Below are 21,118 nucleotides of genomic sequence, written 5' to 3' on the forward strand. Positions count from 1 at the left end.
CCTGCCTAGAAATAAAACTCGGCTCTCTCGAGGCCAGACACACGATCGCATTCGCAGCTTCCGCTTCGGAACCTGCTGCACCATGGCCATGGCAAACAGCTCCCATGTCCATTCATTGCCAGTACACTATCCGTCTGTTTGGGACCAGGCATCACAACATATACAACAACATTCGCCCCCACTCGGTCGCCGCGGCACGTACAAGCAGTGTGCGATTTCGCGGCAAATGCCAGTGGCGCCGCCCGCGACGACGACGACTTGAATGCGGAACTTGTCGCCACAAGTGTGATCTTTCAGGTCCTCGGTGATAGCTATTATGTATAGTTGTGGCGAGGGCCAGAAGGCAGAGTAGTCGGATAGTGATTAGGTATCCACCGAGGAATGTTGCTGGTCACGAAAGGGAAATACCGTCGCTCTTGGGTGCCTTGTCTTCCCCGCCAATCAGTCAGCCTCCAGTATTTGTTTTTGTGCGATGAGATGCAGCACGCAGGAAATAGCGTGAAGCAACCTGGTTTCTTCAGATCTAGTGGGGCAATCCTTTGCGAACCAAAACCTGAGGGGACAAAGATGGGACGAACACGTGGATCCAATCTGGCCTGAATCGAGGATTGAGGCGATGATTATCGCCTGTTATGGATTTAGAGCCGCTCGGGCCGCGACTGGTTCGTACCATGGACCACTCATCGTAACTGATCCTGCTGCGGCGCCTGCGGGTTGGGTGGATGGGCGGGCTAACCCTACCCTGGGCGGGCAAGCTTGGACATCCCCCCCTGGGTTAGAGATTAAGATTTTAAGAATCTCGTGGCATGCACTAACCTACCATGCTTTTAGTATTCCATAATAAGCCTATTATAATGCCTCTACGAGAATGAAAGTAGCCAAGCACGCGACTACTCAAAAAGAACAAACGTACCGGGCAACATCCCTTTTTGAGTCTACCGCAATCTACCTTGTTGACCGGCTTGGGGCCAAACTATGCTTTACTCAATCCAATGGCCCCGATCTCCCCTAATCAACTCGGCCAAGACGGGGCCCAGGGAATTTGGCGGAGAGACGGGCAATCAGATGATGCGTACGACCAACAAACAGACCAGGGTCGATTTTTGAGAACACTTGTCATTATTCCGTCTTGAGAAATCTCGTTCTTGGATTCAGGAGATTTTCATTGAGGATCAACGAACGATTTTGCCATGGTGCTCCTGTGCCTAACCTCGTTTATGATAAAGTCCGAATATGAAGCAAGAGCACTTTGGCCATTGCATCCGAGGTATACTGATGTCGACAGGAGCGTAATATAGGCTGCTAGTCTCAATCATCAAGCTGAAGCCGCTGCAACTTCTTCTCGAGTTCCTCAAGACCACCAATGACCTGAGAGTTGAACACATTCTGGAGCGCCGGACTCTGAAAGTCTGTATCATGACCAAAGTCACAGTCAATACACTGCTTGACAATTCTCTTAAAGCTCGCACTGATATGGACGTTGACATCCTCCGCTAGCCGCTTGGCCGCAAAGTAGTTCGCCAATGGGAGTGTGCCTCTCGTGATATCAACTTCATGCTTGAGGTCGTCGAATGGGGTCTGATAAGCTAGCTCCAAGAGAATGACCCCAAGGCTGAAGACGACAGGGTTGCGGATGATCAGGTCATATACTGACAGTGGTGGCCTTTTCGCAACTGGACTGGTGGCTTGAACACATGCGCTTATGTATGGTAGTGCATCAGAGCTGCGGAAGAGAGAGCCACCATCTGCGTTTCCAAAAAAATAAACATCTTCACTTTTCCAGGTTCCATTTAGCCATGGCGTAGTATGGTAATATAAAACAGCCGTGGCGAGGTATCTTGCTAACCGCACACGATCATATTGTCCCAGTGACTTTGCAGAATGTCGTTTTGACAGTAATATTAACTCTGATAAAGACGATGATGCAGCTTCCTTCTCGGCGTGTTGCTTCATGTAAACGAGATGTCTGCACATGGTTCCATCCCCTAAAATGCCGATGCAGTTGTTATAAATGGAAATCTGCTTGTACAGCTGCCGTTGAACAACGGTGCAAAGGTTCTGCTGAAGGAAAAGGTTTGGCACGTTCAATTCAGCCATTCCTAGGAGGGAGGATGATATTGGCTCAGATATAGGTTTGAACGTGACTCGTTTCCGCTTGTTTGGACGGCTGTTTCGGGCTTCCGTGTTGGTATGTTTGACTGCTGCCGTTTCGGATACGAGATACGACCGCGACGAAACTTCAGTGTTCGAGGCAGTCGACTTGATGACCGACTCCACGTTAATCCATATAGACTCTGACCTCGCGCGCGAACTCCCCATATCCGGACCACTGAATCCGACGCTGAACTCCACCTGGGTGAAAGCTCCGTTGAGCCGAGGCTGGAGGGACAAATGAACATTGTGGAGAGTATGCTCACTGCATGACTTGCCTAGCGCGTTGTATAGGCTGTTTGCCGCTTGCTGAACAATTCCAAAGTGCTCGACCGTACGCGCTAGGATTTTGGAAGTTGGCTTTGTCGGCTCGTTTCGTAAGTTGGGCTGTTCGTGGCTTGGAACAGCGGAAGAAAATACTCGAATGAGCGAGCCGAGGTCTTCAAGCGAAGCCTAGAATTCTTAGCTGATGGAGGAGTTCTGCTCGATACAGGCTTACCTTAAGTATGTCCGAATTATTCATCGCACCTGTGTCCTGCTGCTCGGCTCATTAGAGTTGGAATGTACACGGTGCATGATAATACACTCGCCTTATTAATCTCCTTTCCCTTGTACAGTCGCTTTGCAGAGCCTTCAGCGATGGACAACTTTTGTTGTATATCCATAATAATTTTCAAGCCAAGTTCGCACCCCGAACCAAGATGGCTGTAGATACTGTTTCTTATATCTTTGCTTTGCCAGCCTTTGTGTTGAGAATCTACTACCATGCTCTGCGCATCGTCCGGGGAGCCTGTAGCCTGAGAAAGTAGAGTCTCAATGGTAGTTCGGAACTTTGCCCGCTGAGTCTTCAATATCCGTCTCACGTCGGTGTCACGAGGGAGAGATTTTCTGCACTGTCTGAAGACTAATGACGTCTGTTTAAAGCAACCGTCCGTTCCATGAAGTTCTGAAGAAATCAGCAATAGGATCGGCTTTGGTAAAGTACTAGTTGGCTCCTCTACCTTGCAAGAGGGCACAAGCATCACTCAGCCATGAATCATCCTCGGCCTCGCTAACGTCTCTCGATTTCCCCTGCTCGGGGGGCTCTCGGCCAGAGAAACCGCCACAGCTAGTGGGAACATGTCGGTTACCTGATAACAAGTCTGTGTCGATATTGATTGGTGGTGGGCAGGACGGGGCTTGAAAAGCTTCTGAAGGTAGCGCTTCTAGATTTGAGGCCATTGTCAGCTTTTGCGCGTTGTTCGGTTCATGATGGGATCAACCTAGACCAACAAATGTACACAACGAAAGATAGATTGATGAGTTTTACCTTGAGTGGGACATCCAGAGTTGGGGATCCATTCTTCGAGTATGGCTTTCATGCAAGCCGCCGCGATCCCAGCGGCGAATGGTTGCCACAACTTATCCTTGTGACTATCGGCATAGTCGCAGACTCCCTTGACAACAATACATTGAAGGCTGGAACACACACCTGCTCCTTCCATTTCGAAACCAATAGCTGCATGTTGTCTCGCGATTGCATCTCGATCTTCGCCGGACTTCATTATCGTGTCTCCAGACGCCACACATCCGAAGTGGATCGCGGTCGTCGGGTCCTGCGTGGTGCCAGTTATTCTCAAGTCCGGTCGGGACCGCATGATGCAGTGCTTTAGGTTGCATTGCAACTCATCACACGTCGCATCCTGGGCTGCTTTGCATGCCTGGTCGGCATTGCAGGCCATACAGGACTGAAGTGCATGATGCTTATGGCGGTACGACCTTTCGAAGAGTCGGTCTCCGTGGGACGTAGGATGATGATACGTACTATCCATTGCTCGCAATACACCATGATGATGATTGGTTCGTTTCTTCAGATCTTGACGGCCTTTCCACCCTCGCAAGCGCCGAAGAAAACTGGTAACTTGAAAATTCGGCGTCCATGCCGACTCTTTGCTCATAAAGCCGTCTGGTAGTCTCCTGCCATAGTCGTAATTTGCGATCTTGTCGCTGATCACGACGTCGCCCAGGAAAATATCGCCGTGGCTTCCCTCTGGAACTCCTCCGCAAACTCCAACTATCAGCGCCAGCTTGATTCTTTCGAAGCTAGATAGTAAATGAGCCGACACTGCTGCTGCCGGGCCTTTTCCCATCTGGGGCATATACACAAGCACCACATTGTGGTTAGCGACACGCCCAGTTCGGTATGAGTTCGGGTCACCAGGGGCTTTTCCGAAGTCGCGATGGTGATGATCGAACAGGATTTCGACAGCATCCGATTCTAGTCCGAGAGCACAAATAATTGCGATCTCAAAGTCACGTCGGCCTCGAGGCTCTGGCGGCCTTGCCGTGCTATCATGTGGTAAGCCGGTCATCGAAAACCGCGGTCGATATCTGCGAATGACGTGTCTTTGAGGATCATGTAGCCGAATAACCGCATTAAGAGGCCTTTAATTTAAGATAAAGCGATGACCTGGTGGAAGAAGAAGAAGAAGAAGAAGGCAAAGTTGGGCAAGGCTCGGAGGCTGAGCGCGAGGGAAGCTGCAACCCCGCGAGGCACGTGAGCTCAGCCTCAGCCTAATACCTGCACCTCCTCCCAGATCTCATCTTGCCATCGACAGCATCATATTCATCATCGCAGAGCATCGAGCATTTTATAACGCATGCTGTAGCCTTGATTTTTCTGCATGGCGCCTAAACGTGATCACTTGGATGTCTCGTCGGAGTTGGTCAACAGTTGGCTTGGTTCGAGTCACAGCAACACCGACCCCAACTTTGGCTTCATCGAATCTCTTTACCACACCTGTTCCTCAACTTTGCAACAGACCTGGAGGTTGAAGTCCTATTTGTCTGTCACGGACGCTCAACAGATTGTACTACGAAATGACGTTGCGCAACTGAGCCTCTGGGAGGAGAACTTTCCTTCTGCTCGCTTAGATACAATCCTCAGTTATTCGAATTACCTCCGGATTGAAGTGTTAGAGAATCTCTACAGAATCGGAAAGATTCTTGTACAGTGTTAGTTCAACCTCTATTAGTGACCCACCTCGCTAACCTTTAAGCACAGACTGCCACAGGATCTCCGCACAATTTCAATCCGACCAAGCAGCGCTTCCCCAGAACATTGATGATTTCAATACCCTCCTAGACAAGGCCGCGGGTATTATTTCCGAAAAGGAAACATCTGAGTTATCGACCGATTCCGATACTGATTCTGTCTGTTCATCTTCAACTGAAGCTGAATGCAATCAGCATGGCCGACTCCATTGTTATATCACTTGCTTGATGGAGTTAGGTCCAGCCATTGAGCGGCAAATGGCCAACATACAATTCAAGCTTGACCAGCAGGCTCTTCCTCAACTGAGTCACTTTTCTCTCTCTGAAAATGCCCAGCCATTTGCCATTCGAATCAAAGATAGGTATGCGGACCCTTTCGGCATTCAAAAGGATGTCCCCCGCTAACGCTGGTATAGGTTCAAAGACGCAAAAGTTTCCCTGGTTGAGAGACTAGCAGAGGCGAGCTGGGAGAGATCAGTCCGAATGATGACCCATGCTGATGAGGTCAGCGAAGGAGAACAAGCCACTTCGTCTGTGGCTATTACGGCTCCTGCTATGACGCTTTTCAAACCATTCTCGATGTTCCATGACTCGGGACTCGGAACGTCTGCTCCCGCTAGGTCGCAATACACTGCAACAGTTGCTTCGCATAGCTCCTTTTTATCGGTGTCTGGAGAGGAGGGCGAGGGAAGACCTCGTCTTCCTCCATTGCCTGTTGAGGGGAGAAATGGTCAGACTTTCCAGTGTCCATTTTGCGCCAAATTCATCTTTTGCAAAAGTCGCATCGAGTGGAATTAAGTGACCAATAGATCCCTTTTTCTGGTAATGTGACTCAACATATCATAGGATGCATGTATTTGCGGATCTGCAAGCCTATGTTTGTACCCACGACAACTGCAAAGACGCCATGAGGAGCTTTGCATCGCGAAAGTTATGGGCAAGTCACGAATTCACAAATCATCTTTCTCGCAAACAGTGGAAATGCTATCCCTGCAAAATAACATTAGATTCTTTAGAAGAACGTGTTGACCATTTACAGTCCATCCATGGTGTTTCCCATATGGATTCGGATTTATCACGTGCACAAGAATTACCCGCACAGAATCTCGTTCTGCGATCTGACTTCGCCAATTACCCTTGCCCACTCTGCTGGACGTCTGGTTGGCAAACAATGAAGGCTTATGCCACCCACGTTGGAAGACATTTGGAAGAAATCTCTTTAGCGTGTCTTCCGAAGCTAGAGGATGCCGGCTCAGATTCCGACTCTAATATGTCTCAGAGAACCAACACGACCAACGCCTCGCCTCCCCGAGCGTCTAAGCGCCTGAATGACGACCAACAATATCACCCGGTTTCCACCAACCGTACATCATCTTTCTTTATGCGAGAGGAAGCAGGCGACATCTGTAGTAGTCGCTATGAACCGAATACCCCAGACAACGATTTGAATAGCTACCTGAAGTCACAAAAGTACTTGAAGTATAGGGCCAGGCCACGTCGGGATACCGGCAAAGATGGGGAGCCAGTGTGGTCAGAGGAGCTGGAAGACGCGTTTCAACAAGGTAAGCAGCATTCTATGGCAGATACCAGAAGCTACTAACAAGCATTGCAGCTCTTGAAGCAAACCCACCTATGGGCAGGAGAAAGTGGTCCGAACGTGGAAAGTCATACAGCCGGAACGAACTGATTGCTGAATACATTTACAAGCTAACCGGCAAGCGGAGGACAAGGAAGCAGGTTTCAAGTCACTTGCAGGTTCTTGATTCGTTCCTCAAGGGTGACCCAGACTGTAAGACGCATATTGCCCTAATATAGTGCTTGTCCAAGCTAACAATGGCTACAGGGGAAAGACTTGTTCGGGAACAACCAACAGATCACTCTACAGAGCTGCACCTGCCGCAGTACACTTCCACAGCTACTCAACAAAATATAAACGTCAATGCGGTCCAAGGGCTTAGCTTTGACATGTGGGCTAGTGCGCCTAATAAAGCAGATCGAATTGATGATGCGTTCCATGTCTACACCCGCCTTCAGGGAGACCAACGACAAGCACCTATGCCCTTGGAGGAGGTGAAGAATTGGCGAACATCTTTTGTATACTTAAACACGTTGTTGTCAGATATAACTGATCCACTAAATTGCGAAATCATCCTCCTTGAGGCGAACCTCGAGTTAATGGACGACTTTCCTCCTATGGGCTCACGCTTGGGGATTCATCTAGAACTCGACATTGCCAATCCAACTTCCGGAAGCGCGCCAATGATTAATCAGATGGAGAACTGGACGTGCAGTACTTATATCTATGAGGATGGCCAAAGAACAATGGAAGCATATCACAACCTCACCAAGCCTCATACAACCAAGGTCAAGCCGCCGTTCGAGTCGTCATGGTGGGCAAAGAGCTTCACGAGGCTTACACAGGACAAGCGAGAGGCTGAGAACTCCGGGCATCACCACGCTGCTGAAGAGCGTAACCGGAGGTACTTTCATACCCTGACTGCAGTGCAGGAGATCCGTGCCAGTGACCCACCTAGTCTGCGCAGGTTGCAGAACCAATACTCAGGCTCCACAGGCGAAGAAAGCAGGAGAATGGCCATAATTCTCTGGAAATTCCGCCAGACACGACCAAATGAGGTCGGCACCACCACGTGGCGGAAGCTGATCACTTAAGGGTTTGCCTGTGCGTTCTGGGAGGGATGCTGTGTATATACGGGAGAAAGTGGATGGGTTTTCTTGGTCGAGGATCTTCGTCGTGGAGATGGAGAGAGAGGTTGTTAGTTGGGTGTGTATCTCGTGGATAGTATCACATATCTCCTTTGGTATGGCCGAGAATGCATCGATCATGTCGATGTCGACGCTTTCAGTACTGGGCGTTGGTGAGGTAGGGCTAGTGACAACAAGAGAATCGCTCTTGGTGATGGCCCCCCGGGCAAACGGTCGATAACTGCTTTGTATCTATCATGTTGTGTGGAGGAGTATTTCGAACAATGAATACAAGGACCTTTGCTACTTGGTGCGGAAAAAGTACCCTTACTAGTATTCTCGAGTCTGTAGGGATCTAATAACGCAGTGTATACAGACATATCAACGTCAATGATGCGCTACACGCTTGGAAGCTACTTTCATTCTTAAAGTACGAGAAGAAAGGTAACTAGCTAAATAGTAAGTAGAGGAATAATAACCTTACTATACTAATAAGACTCCATCTCCTAGTGGGCGCTACACTAACCTAGGCGGGGTCTAGAGGTTTAAATCTAGTTAATAATTAAATATGTTTATTTAAGGAGGTATATAGGCTACTACTAGTAGAAGCCACGCTACTATAAGAGGTGTTTAAAAAGGGTAATAAGGAAGTTATAAATATAGATTAAGAGCTGGTATAGATTAAGGCCTTAGTTAAGGAGGTTTCTAGTATTAAGATTAAATAGATAGGTAATAAGAATAAATATGATTTAATATAGTAGCTACTGTTAGGAACCTTATATAGCGATACTAGTGATGAACATTGAACATAGGTTCTGGGCATATCAAACCTGTAAAGGTGGCTCCTTTAAAAGGGTTTGATATAGTGGCCTAATGGTCCAAGTTTACCTTTTGCACGTGACTCAGAGGTTGTAAGGAACGTCTCTCGATGAACAAGGTCGTATTAAACTAAAATACGAAGCATGGAGAACTAATGGAGGTTCCGCGAAGCGGGACCAACTATATACAGAGGATTGTCACGTGGCAATGACCTAAGCGGGATATAAGCATGGCGAGGCCCGTGATACTACCCCCCCCCCTCAACGATGCGGATATCGCGGCCAGAGACGTAGATATAGGATAGAATAAGGATATGTATATAAAGTTTAGTTAAAGAAATCAGGTGGTAGGGGCTTCTCAGGGTACTATTAGTAATAGGTAAGGATCTTATCAGGTGTGTTCTTAAAATCCGTCTAGGGCTGTTATAGGGGATTAGTATTCTACTTATCCCAGGGGCCATTAAATATAGCCTTGTATTAGTGGTGGTTATGATACATACAGTAGTTAATAATCTCGCGCACGTCCTATTCCTTATGGCCTTTAGGATCACCAGGGTTAGTGATAATAATTAGGGGTTCAGGGTTAGCTACCTAGCCAGGGAGGGGGTTATTAAAGGCAAGATAGAGCTTCTATAGGTAAAAAATAGGGGTAATACTAGTATTTAGCATGTGAATTAGTAGTTTAACCTTATAGGCCTTACTATTAATTATATACTTAATTAGCCACGGCCTAAGGTTCTTTAGGGCTAACGACTCACTGTTCTACTAGAGATTAAAGTAACGGGCATCCACATATATGAGGTCTCCCATGTTATAGCATAGATAGGGCTAGTGTTACTAGTTAGTATAGTATTCATAGGAGCCTTAGGCCCAGGTGATCTTATCCTAAAGGAATTCCATAATCTCATGTATATATTGAACCAGTTGGTCCGCGGTAAGTGCCTAGGGGTGGTTTAGGGGTTCCCTGTATAGGCCTAGAGGTTCGGCGCCTATATAGGGGTGATAGGCGTGGTAGGTAAAGAATAGTATCATGCTAGTTATCTTACTGATATTATTATTCATAGTAAACTAGGCGTTAGGTAGGAACTAGGCCTAGTTATCTTAGGCATAGTTAATATAGGTATAGAGGTAATTTTTAGGCCCTTAATAGTATTTTTAGACTGCCTATTAGTCTCTAGGTGGTTAGTAGAGGAGAGTTTTATTAAGACGTTATAGCAGGCGTAATACCAGTGCTAGAAGTGGCTAATAAAGGTGCTCCTATAATCTAAGATAATTAAACAGGGGAGGCTAAACTTATAGAAGATGTGGTGGTATATAACCTCTATAAGCTCGCTGGTTTCTTTGGTCTATAGTGGCTCAAAGATATATTATTTTATTAGGTGATTAACCACAATTAGTATATAATAGTAGGTATGGTTATTTAGTATATATAGGGGAAGGTCTTTAGTAAGGTCCATAGAGATGTTAAGCCACTTTCACTCTAGGATAGGTAGTAGCTTAAGCAAGCCCTATTTCTAGATATTACAGGCCCTTGAGCGCGTGTAGGTACAGTAGTAGTTACTATAGTACTTATAGTCATCACGTATACACGGCTAGTAATAGTAGAGGATGACCTTCTAGTATATTCCCTTCCACCTAGGGTGGCCAGTGGTAGTTAGTTAGTAGTAAGTCTCTATAATCCTTTAATAGAGATGATTACTTTCAGGGATATAGAGCCTCTTATTAACCTAGAGCTGGTTATCACGTACTATTAGGTCTACTATGGAGAGCTTAACACCTTGGGACCTAATAGGCGTGGGCAGCCATGGTAGGCCTTTATTCACTACCTTGATCATGGCCTATACAAGCTTGTTGTTCGTGTAGGCCTCCGTGATAAGGTTCTCCAGGGGCTCTTTAGGGGCTTTAGCCTCTAGTTTAGGGGTCACTTTGGGGGTGACGTCCCTATGGGCGTCCCCAGGGATATCTTTGTCAGGTATTATGACTGGAGGCTTGCTCACCTTAGAGTCAGTATTAGAGAAGAGGTCTAGGACGTTATATTCATCCACTAGCTAGGCTGGCTCTGAGGCAGCTTTAGGAGGAGCTTTAGAGGCTACTTCAGGGGCTTCTTCAACCGTAGTAGCGCGGGTGTGGGTGGTGATAGTGAAGGTCATGCAGATTACTTTCTATACGTCCTCATTAAGGTGTTCGTTCTAGAGGACTATTTAGAACTAGTATTACTTACACTCGTTATTAAAGCCTTTAGGGAGGTCTTAGGACTAATAGGTAAGAAGATTAGGCTTAGTCCCCTGCGTCCTAGGGTGATACTAGATCTTAAAGTTAAATTTAGAGAGAAACTCTACCTAGTGGGCTTGACAGTAGTTTAGTTACTTTGTGGTCATGAAGTATTCTAGGTTATAATAGTTAGATAGCACCTTTACTAGGCCTTCTAGAGGTACGCTAGTAAGCTCTAGGCGCTATATCTTAAACACTTAGATAATCACGAGCAGCTCTTTATTATAGATTATATAGTTAGTCTCTATAGGGGTCATCTTCTTTAAGAAGAAGGCCACTAGGTATAGCTTACCATCATGTATCTAGGATAGCACGCTAGTAGTTATAAAGTCTAAAGTATCTATCTTAACCTAGGTCTCCTTATTAGGGTTAAAATGCGCTAATATAGGGGTATTAATAAAGGCCTATTTTAGGGCTTAGAAGGCTACTTCCTACTTAGGGTTCTACTTAAATAGTTAGTAGCGTACATGGTGTTTCCTAGTCTTTATTATATATATCTTAGAGCCCTTTGTGATTTCGTTTAGGGGGTGTATTAGCTATAAGAAGGCCTTAATAAAGTACTAGTAGAAGCTATAGAACCCTAGGAAGGCCTGTATATTCTTAATAGACTAGGGGGTCTCCTAGTTAAGGATCACTTTAACCTTCTTAGGGTCCATCTTGATGCTATCTATGCTTATAATCAGGCCTAGATACTTAACCTATTTAACACTGAATTTATATTTATTAATATCCATATATAGGCCTTGATTAAGTAGCTATTAGAGGACCTTTAGTACGTGGTTAGTATATTCTTTAGGGGTATTACTATATACTAGGACGTTATTAAGGTACGTAGTATAGAAGATATCAAGGTAGTTAAGGATTAAGTTATTTATATAACTCTAGAAGGTCCTAGGGGCGTTATAGAGGCTAAATAGTATAATAAGGTATTTAAACTACCTATAGTATATATTAAATATAGTAAGCTATTCCTTCCCCTCCTTTATATATATCTAGTTAAATATAGTAATAATATTAAGCTTAGTAAAGACCTTAACTTAGGAGAGCTTTACTAGTGTATTAGTAATAAGTAGGATTAGGTAGTAGTTCTTAATAGTAAGCTTATTTAACACGTGGTAGTTAATATATATATAGAGGCCACTACCAGGCTTATAGATAACAAGGACTAGGGCTATTATTAGGGATAAGCTAGCCTAGATAAAACCCTTGCCTAGGTACTCCTTTATATATTTTAGGATTACCTTATATTCCTAGATATTTATTAGCTAGTAGTTATAGGAGAATAGGGGTTTAGTACCTTTAATAAGCTGGATATTATAGTCCTTAGGGTGATATAGGGGGAGCTGGTTTACTTCCTCCTTTATAAAGACCTTAATCACGCTATAGTACTTATAGGGGATATATTTTTTAAGCTCCTTAAGCGTGTATTTTAGGGCTCCTATTATAAATTTATTATAGTCTTTAGGCTGTATAGCCCCTATAGTTATTATATAGAGCTATTTCATCTATTAATATAATATTATAATAAAACTATAGTAGTCACAGCGCTTTACTAGTATAAAGAATAGGCAGGCACTCATAAACTAGATATTAGCCATGGGGGTTTCACGCTTGGTAGGCTGTATAGAGGAGCCCCGGGTGTATATAGTATATAGATAGGTATGGTTAAAATATCCCTTCTTAAAGCACTGGGCTGAATTAAAGTAGATATAGTAGTTAGTAAAGTTAACCTAGGGGTTATAGTTACTAAGCTATAGGTCTCTAAGAATAAGCTTGTAGGTTAGGAGAGAGATAAGGTAGATCAGGTATTATTTAGTGTACTTACTAAAGCGTAATAGGGCTAGGGCGGCTTTAGTAATAGTCTAATAGGGGGAGTTATTTATAAGATATAAGGAAATAGGGGAGGATAGCTTAAATATAGTAAGCTAGAGTACACGGGCTAGAGATAGATCTAAAATATCAACTTTACTACTATTATTAACTAATATAGGGGTCTTCTTATTAGCTATATAATAATTTAGGATAAGATACTACTCCTTTTATAGATAGGCCTCTACAGAGGGGTTAATAGCTAATAAAGATAAGTAATAAGAATAAGAACTTTTAGTTTTAACTACTATCTCTAGCTCTTCTAGTCCCTAATTATAATAATAACTAGGGACTATATATTTTCCACCTATTTAAGGTCCTCTATGATAGTTTCTATAGTAATCTTATTAAGTTACTTAGAGTAGCTACTCTACTTTAGGTAGACCTTATATACTAAGTAATACCTAGAGCCCTGGTATATCTAGTAGCAACCCTACTAGTAGAGTAGAGTTCACTCTTTATTAGTAAGCTGCTTTGGGCTGGTCTAGGGGTTGAACTAGGTACCCACCCAGTCTTTAGGCTTGGTAGCCACTAGGCTAAAGCAAGTATTAGGGTTACCTGCCCCTAGGGTGGTTACTACTCTAGGGGGCGTTATAGTAGTGGTCTTTAGGGTAGTACCACCAGCTTTAGGGGCTATACTAGTAGAGGTAGGCTTTATAGTAGTCGTGTTATAGGGGCCCTAGGGGTGGTAGTAGAAAGTCTCTAGGTAGTCTTCTTCCATCTTCTAGGTATTATTAAGTATAGTATATATAGTAAGGTAGTCTTTAATATATAGGGTGGTTCTCATACTAGGGATTAGGATTAACTTAAGCTTCTTTATATAGTTATACTTAGGCATGTTAGCTTAGTCCTAGAGGATAAGTAGCCAGTAAAAGTACTAAGTTACTAACTTATTCTACTATTAGGCCACTATCTAGAGCTCATGGTTCATAGTATTAGCGTGGAGGTGCACGCCTATATAGTATTTAATATTACTAAGGAAGTCTACTAGAGTCTTCTCTAGGGCATACTAGATAAGTGTCTATATAATACTAAAGATAGGCTCCTCTATCTATAAGAGGGCGTACTAGATGCGTGAGTAATTACTAGGATACAGGGGCTAATTAATCTTAAACTTATAATTAATAGTATACCTCTATAGGTTATATTTACTGTAACTCTCCCCCTTTAGTGGCTTGTTTAGGTGCGTGCCTTAGGGGCGCTAGTTTACATAGGCGTTGTATATTAGAGGCTGTGGTGCGGTATAGCCAGTAAAGGGCTAGTTTAGTAGTTAGTTCAGGGCGTAGGCCCCTAGAGGATAGTAAGTAAAGGGATACCTTAGGGGCTTGAACGGGAGGGCGCCCCTAGAGGCTATAGCGTGTAGGGGCGGCGTGGTAGTCTAATTAAAGGGTTAAGGATGAGGTGGAACTGATAGAGGCTTAAGGCCTAGGAAAGAGGTATTATAGGCCTGGTAAGCCCTAAGAGGCGTACTATATGGGGCCTGACTTAGGGGCTGTGGAGGTTCAGAGGTTCGTGGTTCTAGGGATGGTTAGGCATGTACTAGAGCCTAACTTAGCAGGGCGCTAGAGGTATTAGCTGCCATCCCTAGGAGAACTAGTTGTTCTAGGAATAGATTATAAGGCTTATAGGTACTAAGGCGCCTGGAGAGCTCTCTAAATATAGTATACTAGTATTTAAGCTCCTCCTATAGTAAGAGGACCTTGTCAAGCACCTCCTCTATAGTAGCTTTATATCTCTCTATATAGGTATATTCGCCCTTATAGCTGTACTAGAGAGTTATAAGCTAGTAGGTAAGATTCTTAATACAGGGATTATATATAGTGGTAGGCTTAATCATAGGGAAGGTAACTAGAGGTCTTATTAGTAGGGTTATCGCGGATTTCCTATAAATAATGGTAGGGATAGTTAGCATTAGTATTAGGAGCTCAGGGGCCTTGCCCTTAGGATCACCCTTAGAGGGGTCCTTAAAGGGATCCTAGGGAGGCGTTATAACACCACTAGAGGCTTTAGCCTCTAGTAGTCGTTCTAGGGGAGATAAAGCTAGGAACACACCAGGCCTAGAGGCGCTAGATATATAGGAGCTAATTAAATAGCTTCAGCTCCGCGTACAGGAGACTAGGCTATTACTAGTAATAGAGCTCATATAGGAATATTTTTAGGAGGATTTACCCATAGAGAATATAATTAAAAGCTTAGCATGGGTTTAATAGATATTATTAGTCTAGGGATGAATTCTAATATAGTGGGGTAATACTAGGGGCGAAGTAATAGGGATCATTAATAATAACTATACAGGGGTCGTGGAACGATGAAACTAAGATATAGAGAGATGAATAGAGAGCTTAGTTTAATACTTTGTATTATATAAGGAACGTCTCTTAATGAACAAGGTTGTATTAAACTAAAATACGAAGCATGGAGAACTAATGGAGGTTCCACGAAGTGGGACCGACTATATACAGAGGATTGTCACGTGGCAATGACCTAAGCGGGACATAAGCATGGCGAGGCCCGTGACAGAGGTGCGGGTAACAGCTACCTATTAGACTAGGTAAGTATCTAATAGTTATTAAGATTCTTATCTTAGGGCTAGATAAGTTTCTAGAATAATATATAAATAATAAGCTACTTAACCCTTAATCTTATATACTTATATATCTAGTCTAAACTAGGAAATAGTATAGGTGTTACGGAAGGTTGACCTCTCAAGCCTTCCTAAACCTTGGGATCGTCTTGACCTAAGCCCTGACAATGGATTGACTTACACAGGTTTGCTCAACGTCCAACTAGTATGGAGACTAGCCACGGTCAAGATGGCTTACGTGTGATGAAGCCTGCGGGAGAACTCGGCCTTTAGCCTCGTGGCTCCGGAACGTTCCTACCAAGCACGTGATCCACACATTCTTACGTCTCGCTGCGGCCACCCGAATTACTGTTCCTTAACTATTCCTTTTGTACCAACAGGCGTAGCTAGTTCGTCAATTGATACGCTACCCCTAACGCTTTTTATAAAGATACTTCCTTAATTAATAACTATATTTATAGATACCCTATAAAGATAAAATATTTTATAAATAACTAGAAACATAAATTCCTTACTATTAATAATCTTTTATATAAAAATAAAGTATATTATTTTATTTATTTTATTTATAATAATAAGAATAGTATTATATACCTCTTATAAGCTACTTAAATTCTTAAATTTAATATTTATAGGTATATTAATAATAAAATCTATACTAATCTATTCCTATAGCTTATAAAAGATAGATAGAGGTTAGAGTAGGCCCTACTACTTACTATAAATAATATATAAGCTCTAGTAGATACTATAAGTCTTATAGTAGTTTACTATAAATCTCTATATATTTAGCCAGAAAAATCTTTATAAGACTAGCTTATAGATTTATTCCTTTATAAAGTAATCTACTATTAGATTATTATATAGTTTTTTTAAAAAAAATCTATCATTAGCTAATAATAACCTAGAATATAGAGTTTCTTTTAGTAATAGAGAAGCTTTTTTTATAATTTTTATTTAATCTAAGACTAGGGCTTACAACTGAATGTTGCAGATTCGTTTTCTTGCCTGCGAGGCAATAGGTTGGATGGATCTGAGGTCGAGCACTCCTAAGGTTGAGGACTACCACAATCAGGCAGCGTGACAAGCCGATGGTGGGTGGCGGGGGATCGATGTGAGTTCGTCACACTTGGCCGGGCAGATCTAGCTGATAGGTTCAAGATCTTCTTGTGAGGGACTAGGGAACTGTCCACTTTTATCGCGCCAGCGCGACGACGTTATGTTTACTGAAGTAAGAATATACGCTTCGCAAATCCAATCGCCGCCATATAGCAGCCCAACGAAATAAAATGCGATTGTTAACGGAATATGTAGTATATTGCAGACGAGGAACCGTCTGAATGTTATGAGAACTAGGATAGCCACCCGATCGAGAAAAGGCGAGCGGATTCACTGGCTCAGGGCAGCTGGGTCCTGTATAGAGAGAGGGTCATTAAACGGTATCCAGCTAACTGCGCGGAGGAGATCCGTTCAACTTACCATGTACAAAATAAGCTTCCGCACCAAATAGGCTCCTTCAGTTTCGACGAGTGTATACTCCGCGGCTGTATGAGCAGAGCGCGGGCCATCCTTCGTGGTGAAATCGAACTGGTTACGACGACAAATTGGAGCGGCAAGGTCGGCGAGGGATACACGCGAAGTGGAGTATGTACAAGGCCGGGAAAGGCACCCCAGAATGCCTCGCGCTGAGCTCGTATCGCTATTAGAGTTGGTTAGCGGTCGTTTTATGGGTATAGGCAGGGGGTTAGGTACCTGCGCGGCCAGTGTATGCCTGCCTAGGGAAGTGGAATTCGCCATCCTCAGTGAATGATGGACGACTACAAATCAGCCAGGCACTTGGTGGCGCTGGATGGTGCAGCTGGCACATTGCATATGCGGTGAGATAAATAATCACCAGACGCGGTGGGACTTATTAGGTTTTGAATGTAAGAGTCGGGTATTGAAGCGAATAAAGGTCAATCCAGCTTTTCTATAGTCATTTTCTTGCTGTCTGCGTTCTCTTGGTGGGGAACCCGTGTGAAAGTCGCAGCGATCCTTCAGTCCAAGACATAGGACGACAACATTTCAGCTGCAACCAGGTATTTCACCACAATCAATGAGCCGGGGACCAACCCGAACCAGGCTAACCGCGGTTGGCCCGCGTTCTTGCCGAGAGGCTGAACTCGAGTCCACGGTTAACAAGATAGATAGGCCGACGGTAACAGTGCATACCATGCATTTGATCGGTCCATTCTCAGATTCACGAAAACCACGGCTAAATTATGATTTCCACACCTTTTGACATTCTGGCAGTGCCCATTGACCATCCACTCAGAGGCCAGAACATCCTTCGCCGAGGGGCGACATTCAGGTCTAAAAAAAAGCATAGACCGGAGCATCGCAAAGGGTGCATCACGCTCCGCTGGGTCGAACTCTAGCATACGCTCTGGCCGCCGAGGCTGCTGTACACAGTCTTCAAAGCGGTGTTCCCATGATCGGTACGATCTTCCGTTTAGAGGTGTACCATTTTCGTTAAACTTGGATCGCCGAGAATCCCATTTATTCCACCACTTCGGTGGCAAAATCAAGTGCTTCGACGTGCTCACGGGTAATGTCGTCCTCGCTCGCGAGGAAGCCTTCAAACAATGAACGTTGGCCGACAAGGTCCCAGATCGTGCACGCAAGAGACCAGATGTCCGATGGGGATGATAGTGCCGTCACCCCGGCTTCGAAGCGGGCCTCCGGAGCTCAATTTACCAGCGGTGTGCGGGACTCGAACATGTTCCCTTCCAGGGGAGAGAAAGTTTGCCCGTGGTCAGAAAGTAAAAGCTTGGCTTCAGGAAGGGCCAGGTCTTCGCTTGCCTTTTCAAGCCAGATCGGGAGGGTGGCATGCGATGGGATGCAGCTGGACAGGTCTTTGCCGTCAAAGCGAGTAATAGGCATCAACTGTGGCTGGGCAAGATGGTTGTAATCAAAACCAGATGGCAGCTGAATAAGAATGTTGCCGTCATGGAGGTCCCCGTGGACAAATCCTTGTGAATTCAGGCAGTGGACTGCGATCGCAAGCTGTGCTGATAACGCCCTTGCAACCTCTAGAGTAAACAGGCGATGATAAGAAGGGTCTTTTGCGTCAGCAAAGCTCATTTGCGCTGGCGTGATCACGTAGCATGAGTGGGTACCATTAGGCCCTTTGACTGTAAAACTATCTAAGATATTTGAGTAGCATGATCTTCTCTGGGTCTGCAGCCGAGTTCTTTCGCGCTGCTGAAAGGCGAGTAAGAACATTCAGTTCGTGGGGGTTTGTATCCGCAGTACACACTTTGACTGCGACAAATTGATTCAAAGTCCTGTCCCTTGCAAGCCATATCGTCGAGTACGAGCCGTATCCGAGTTTCTGGACGATTTCATATCGATTATCAAGGTGATCCCCAATGCGTACAGGGTGATAGCCGCCTGATCTGTAACGTTCCAGCTTCTCTGCATCCTCAATCGGAACGTACAGATGAGGGGACGTCAATCCGCCGGTTGGTGAACTAGAACTGGCCATGGATGCGAAAAAGAAGCGGCGGAAACCAGTGTGGTACAAAATTGGCCTTGGGACTCTACCAGCATCCAAGGGAGCTCGAAGATGTGATGCATGATGGAACGGCTTGACCAAGGACCGACAGAAGGGGATCGTCATCGTCGATACATGAGAGACACTAGTAAAGTCACTTTCTTGTAGCTTTCGCCTCAGTGGTCGCGCCACCGAAGCTGTCTTGGTTGCAGCTGTTTGTTGGCGTGCCCCAGCCGCAACTCGCAAGCAGAGCAGATAAATCACATGTCACCTCAATTTCTACTGGTAATTAGTCAGCTTTGTGCTTCAATATCTCTTTTCACTCTAGATTGTTGAGCCATCAGCCAGGCCATTGGCTGTGAAGATGGTTGTGTATCCGGATGAAAAGCAAAACAAGCGCAGCTGGCTCCTCAGGAGGCTGGCACGTGATCTGTAGCCTCAGGCACCATGTCAAGAATCGCCTCTAAGCAACTCAACCAGCAGGGTTATATTGATAGTGCTCTACATGATTCTGAATCTCTATACTAACGGAAACAAAACTATGGGGCCATGCCGAATTAATGTGGCATCTTTGATATAGTGCCTAGACGGAACTATATATTCTCACCCTCCCTTTGTTATGGCTTTGGTGACCAAGGATGCATTAAAGAGGCCAGTCCCACTGGTGAGGGATCAGTTTTACAAGCGAAGAAGAAACGAGGTTCAAGATAAAAGTCAGTCTGGCATTCTAGTAACTATATCGATTTTCCAGAAGGCGGGCCACGTAGCTGTAGGTTAAGCCCTGGGACAGTGCAACGGCACTACTACGGACAAACTGACTCGGCTTTGTTTCTGGAAAGAGCATCAAAGTGGTCCTTTTACCTTGGGCCGACAATCGGTAATGGCAACCATGAAAGGTCCGGATGGCTTCCTATTAGAACTATGTGGGCGACCAACCCGCTTCCCATACAGCAGAAGGTTGCTCCACCAGAAGGTTGCTCCACACCCTCGTCGGCGGCCTCCTCTTCCGAAGTAGCTCGGCGAACAATCGCAGCCGCCACAGATTGGCATGCGCGGGATCCGGGCAGCGCTGACAGACCCAGGTGTCGGTTAGGGTGGTTGTCCTGAGGCGTCTTGCTTTATCCTGCTGTGCGAGGGATCCGTCTTCGACGTGTCTATCGCCTGGATGCGATTGATGCTCCCCCGATGATGGTTGAGTCGGCGATTTGAGTGCATCGATGATGTTGGCGACCGTTTCACTGTTCACTTCGAAGCTAGCGGGTAGATTAACCAAGAGACTGAAGTCTAGTACACGATCATCTAGGAACCGGACCTGCAAATCCGTATAGGACCCCCTGATATGGAAGGCGATGACACCCTCATCCACCAGGATACAGTCGTGAAGGGCCTTTTCAAGAGCACAGCAGACCTCATCCATCCAGTCCACCTTTTGCAACTCGACGCGGTTATATGAGCGTGTGAAGGCAATTGGCGTTGTGTTTGCGGACCGCTCCACAGACAGGCAGTTGATCAGCTTGACAAAGTTCTGCATCTCGAGAATGAGTGCCTTGCACTCCTCACACATAGTGTTGATGGTTTCGCAAACCATTTTGAGGAATTCTGTAGATCTGAAATATGCTTGCAACTCGTGAGTAATTAATTAGAGTCAGTCAAGGAAGGCAAGCCCTGGCAATTTATAGACAGCTCCTGGTAGGCGGCACCAAAGCACAATCAATCCTCTGCTATATTGAGGATTCTCTGTCGTGGTCAGGTAAACAATGATGGCTCCGCGCCAGTGGCCGCGACAACTTCCGGCCTAACCATCTTATCCAGCAAGTACTGAATGTGAACCGCAATCCAGCCTCGTCGCATACTCAGCATTGGCACTATCACTTTCCTTCTGTGGGTGTGCCTTGCCGTTCCTCGCCCGTGGAGCAAAATGTCGTGGTTCCCCGCAATATCGACGTTGTGGGGATGGTGGCGGAGGCGCTAGCTAGCGGAGCTGAGCCGGAGCTTATCGAACGCGCCGTCGAGCATTAGGTCCCCGGCGGGAATTGAGGTATCAGCGGGAGGGAGGGAAGGCGCCGTAGGGTGCGTAATCGAAAGACATGTCCGAGGATCGGAGGGAGGAAGGGAGAAAATTGTCGTTCTCGTCTTCGTAGGAAATTGTGGGAA

The 21,118-nt window shown here is 45.2% G+C and overlaps 5 protein-coding genes across 5 annotated transcripts; 2 read left to right on the top strand and 3 right to left on the bottom strand.

The window, feature by feature from the left end:
• Positions 1-912: 912 nt before the first annotated feature.
• BJX68DRAFT_94769 (5'-methylthioadenosine/S-adenosylhomocysteine nucleosidase family protein) lies at positions 913-4,620 on the bottom strand. The gene is made up of 5 exons (XM_071050061.1): positions 3,461-4,620; positions 3,153-3,356; positions 2,742-3,097; positions 2,651-2,689; positions 913-2,604 (listed from the first exon to the last, which is right to left on the bottom strand). Exons 1-5 carry the CDS (start codon positions 4,500-4,502, stop codon positions 1,309-1,311), a joined length of 2,937 nt encoding a protein of 978 aa, XP_070898919.1. The 5' UTR covers positions 4,503-4,620; the 3' UTR covers positions 913-1,308.
• A 194-nt stretch (positions 4,621-4,814) lies between these two features.
• BJX68DRAFT_267011 (uncharacterized protein) lies at positions 4,815-5,982 on the top strand (the record flags this gene model as incomplete). Its single annotated transcript, XM_071045675.1, has 3 exons — positions 4,815-5,145; positions 5,195-5,546; positions 5,601-5,982. 3 exons carry the CDS (start codon positions 4,815-4,817, stop codon positions 5,980-5,982), a joined length of 1,065 nt encoding a protein of 354 aa, XP_070898920.1.
• A 373-nt stretch (positions 5,983-6,355) lies between these two features.
• Positions 6,356-7,854, top strand: BJX68DRAFT_267012 (TEA/ATTS domain family-domain-containing protein; the record flags this gene model as incomplete). The annotated part of the gene is made up of 3 exons (XM_071045676.1): positions 6,356-6,746; positions 6,797-6,973; positions 7,028-7,854. 3 exons carry the CDS (start codon positions 6,356-6,358, stop codon positions 7,852-7,854), a joined length of 1,395 nt encoding a protein of 464 aa, XP_070898921.1.
• Positions 7,855-17,465: 9,611 nt separating this feature from the next.
• BJX68DRAFT_255396 (kinase-like domain-containing protein) lies at positions 17,466-18,955 on the bottom strand (the record flags this gene model as incomplete). The annotated part of the gene is made up of 4 exons (XM_071043035.1): positions 17,466-17,585; positions 17,733-17,999; positions 18,166-18,614; positions 18,724-18,955. The coding sequence occupies 4 exons, from the start codon at positions 18,953-18,955 to the stop codon at positions 17,466-17,468; spliced, it is 1,068 nt and encodes a 355-aa protein (XP_070898922.1).
• A 928-nt stretch (positions 18,956-19,883) lies between these two features.
• BJX68DRAFT_267014 (uncharacterized protein) lies at positions 19,884-20,552 on the bottom strand (the record flags this gene model as incomplete). Its single annotated transcript, XM_071045677.1, has 1 exon — positions 19,884-20,552. The coding sequence occupies one exon, from the start codon at positions 20,550-20,552 to the stop codon at positions 19,884-19,886; it is 669 nt and encodes a 222-aa protein (XP_070898923.1).
• Between the last annotated feature and the right edge of the window lie 566 nt (positions 20,553-21,118).

Source organism: Aspergillus pseudodeflectus (assembly GCF_044049435.1).
Source record: "Aspergillus pseudodeflectus strain CBS 756.74 chromosome Unknown BJX68scaffold_22, whole genome shotgun sequence".
NCBI classification, from domain to species: domain Eukaryota; kingdom Fungi; phylum Ascomycota; class Eurotiomycetes; order Eurotiales; family Aspergillaceae; genus Aspergillus; species Aspergillus pseudodeflectus.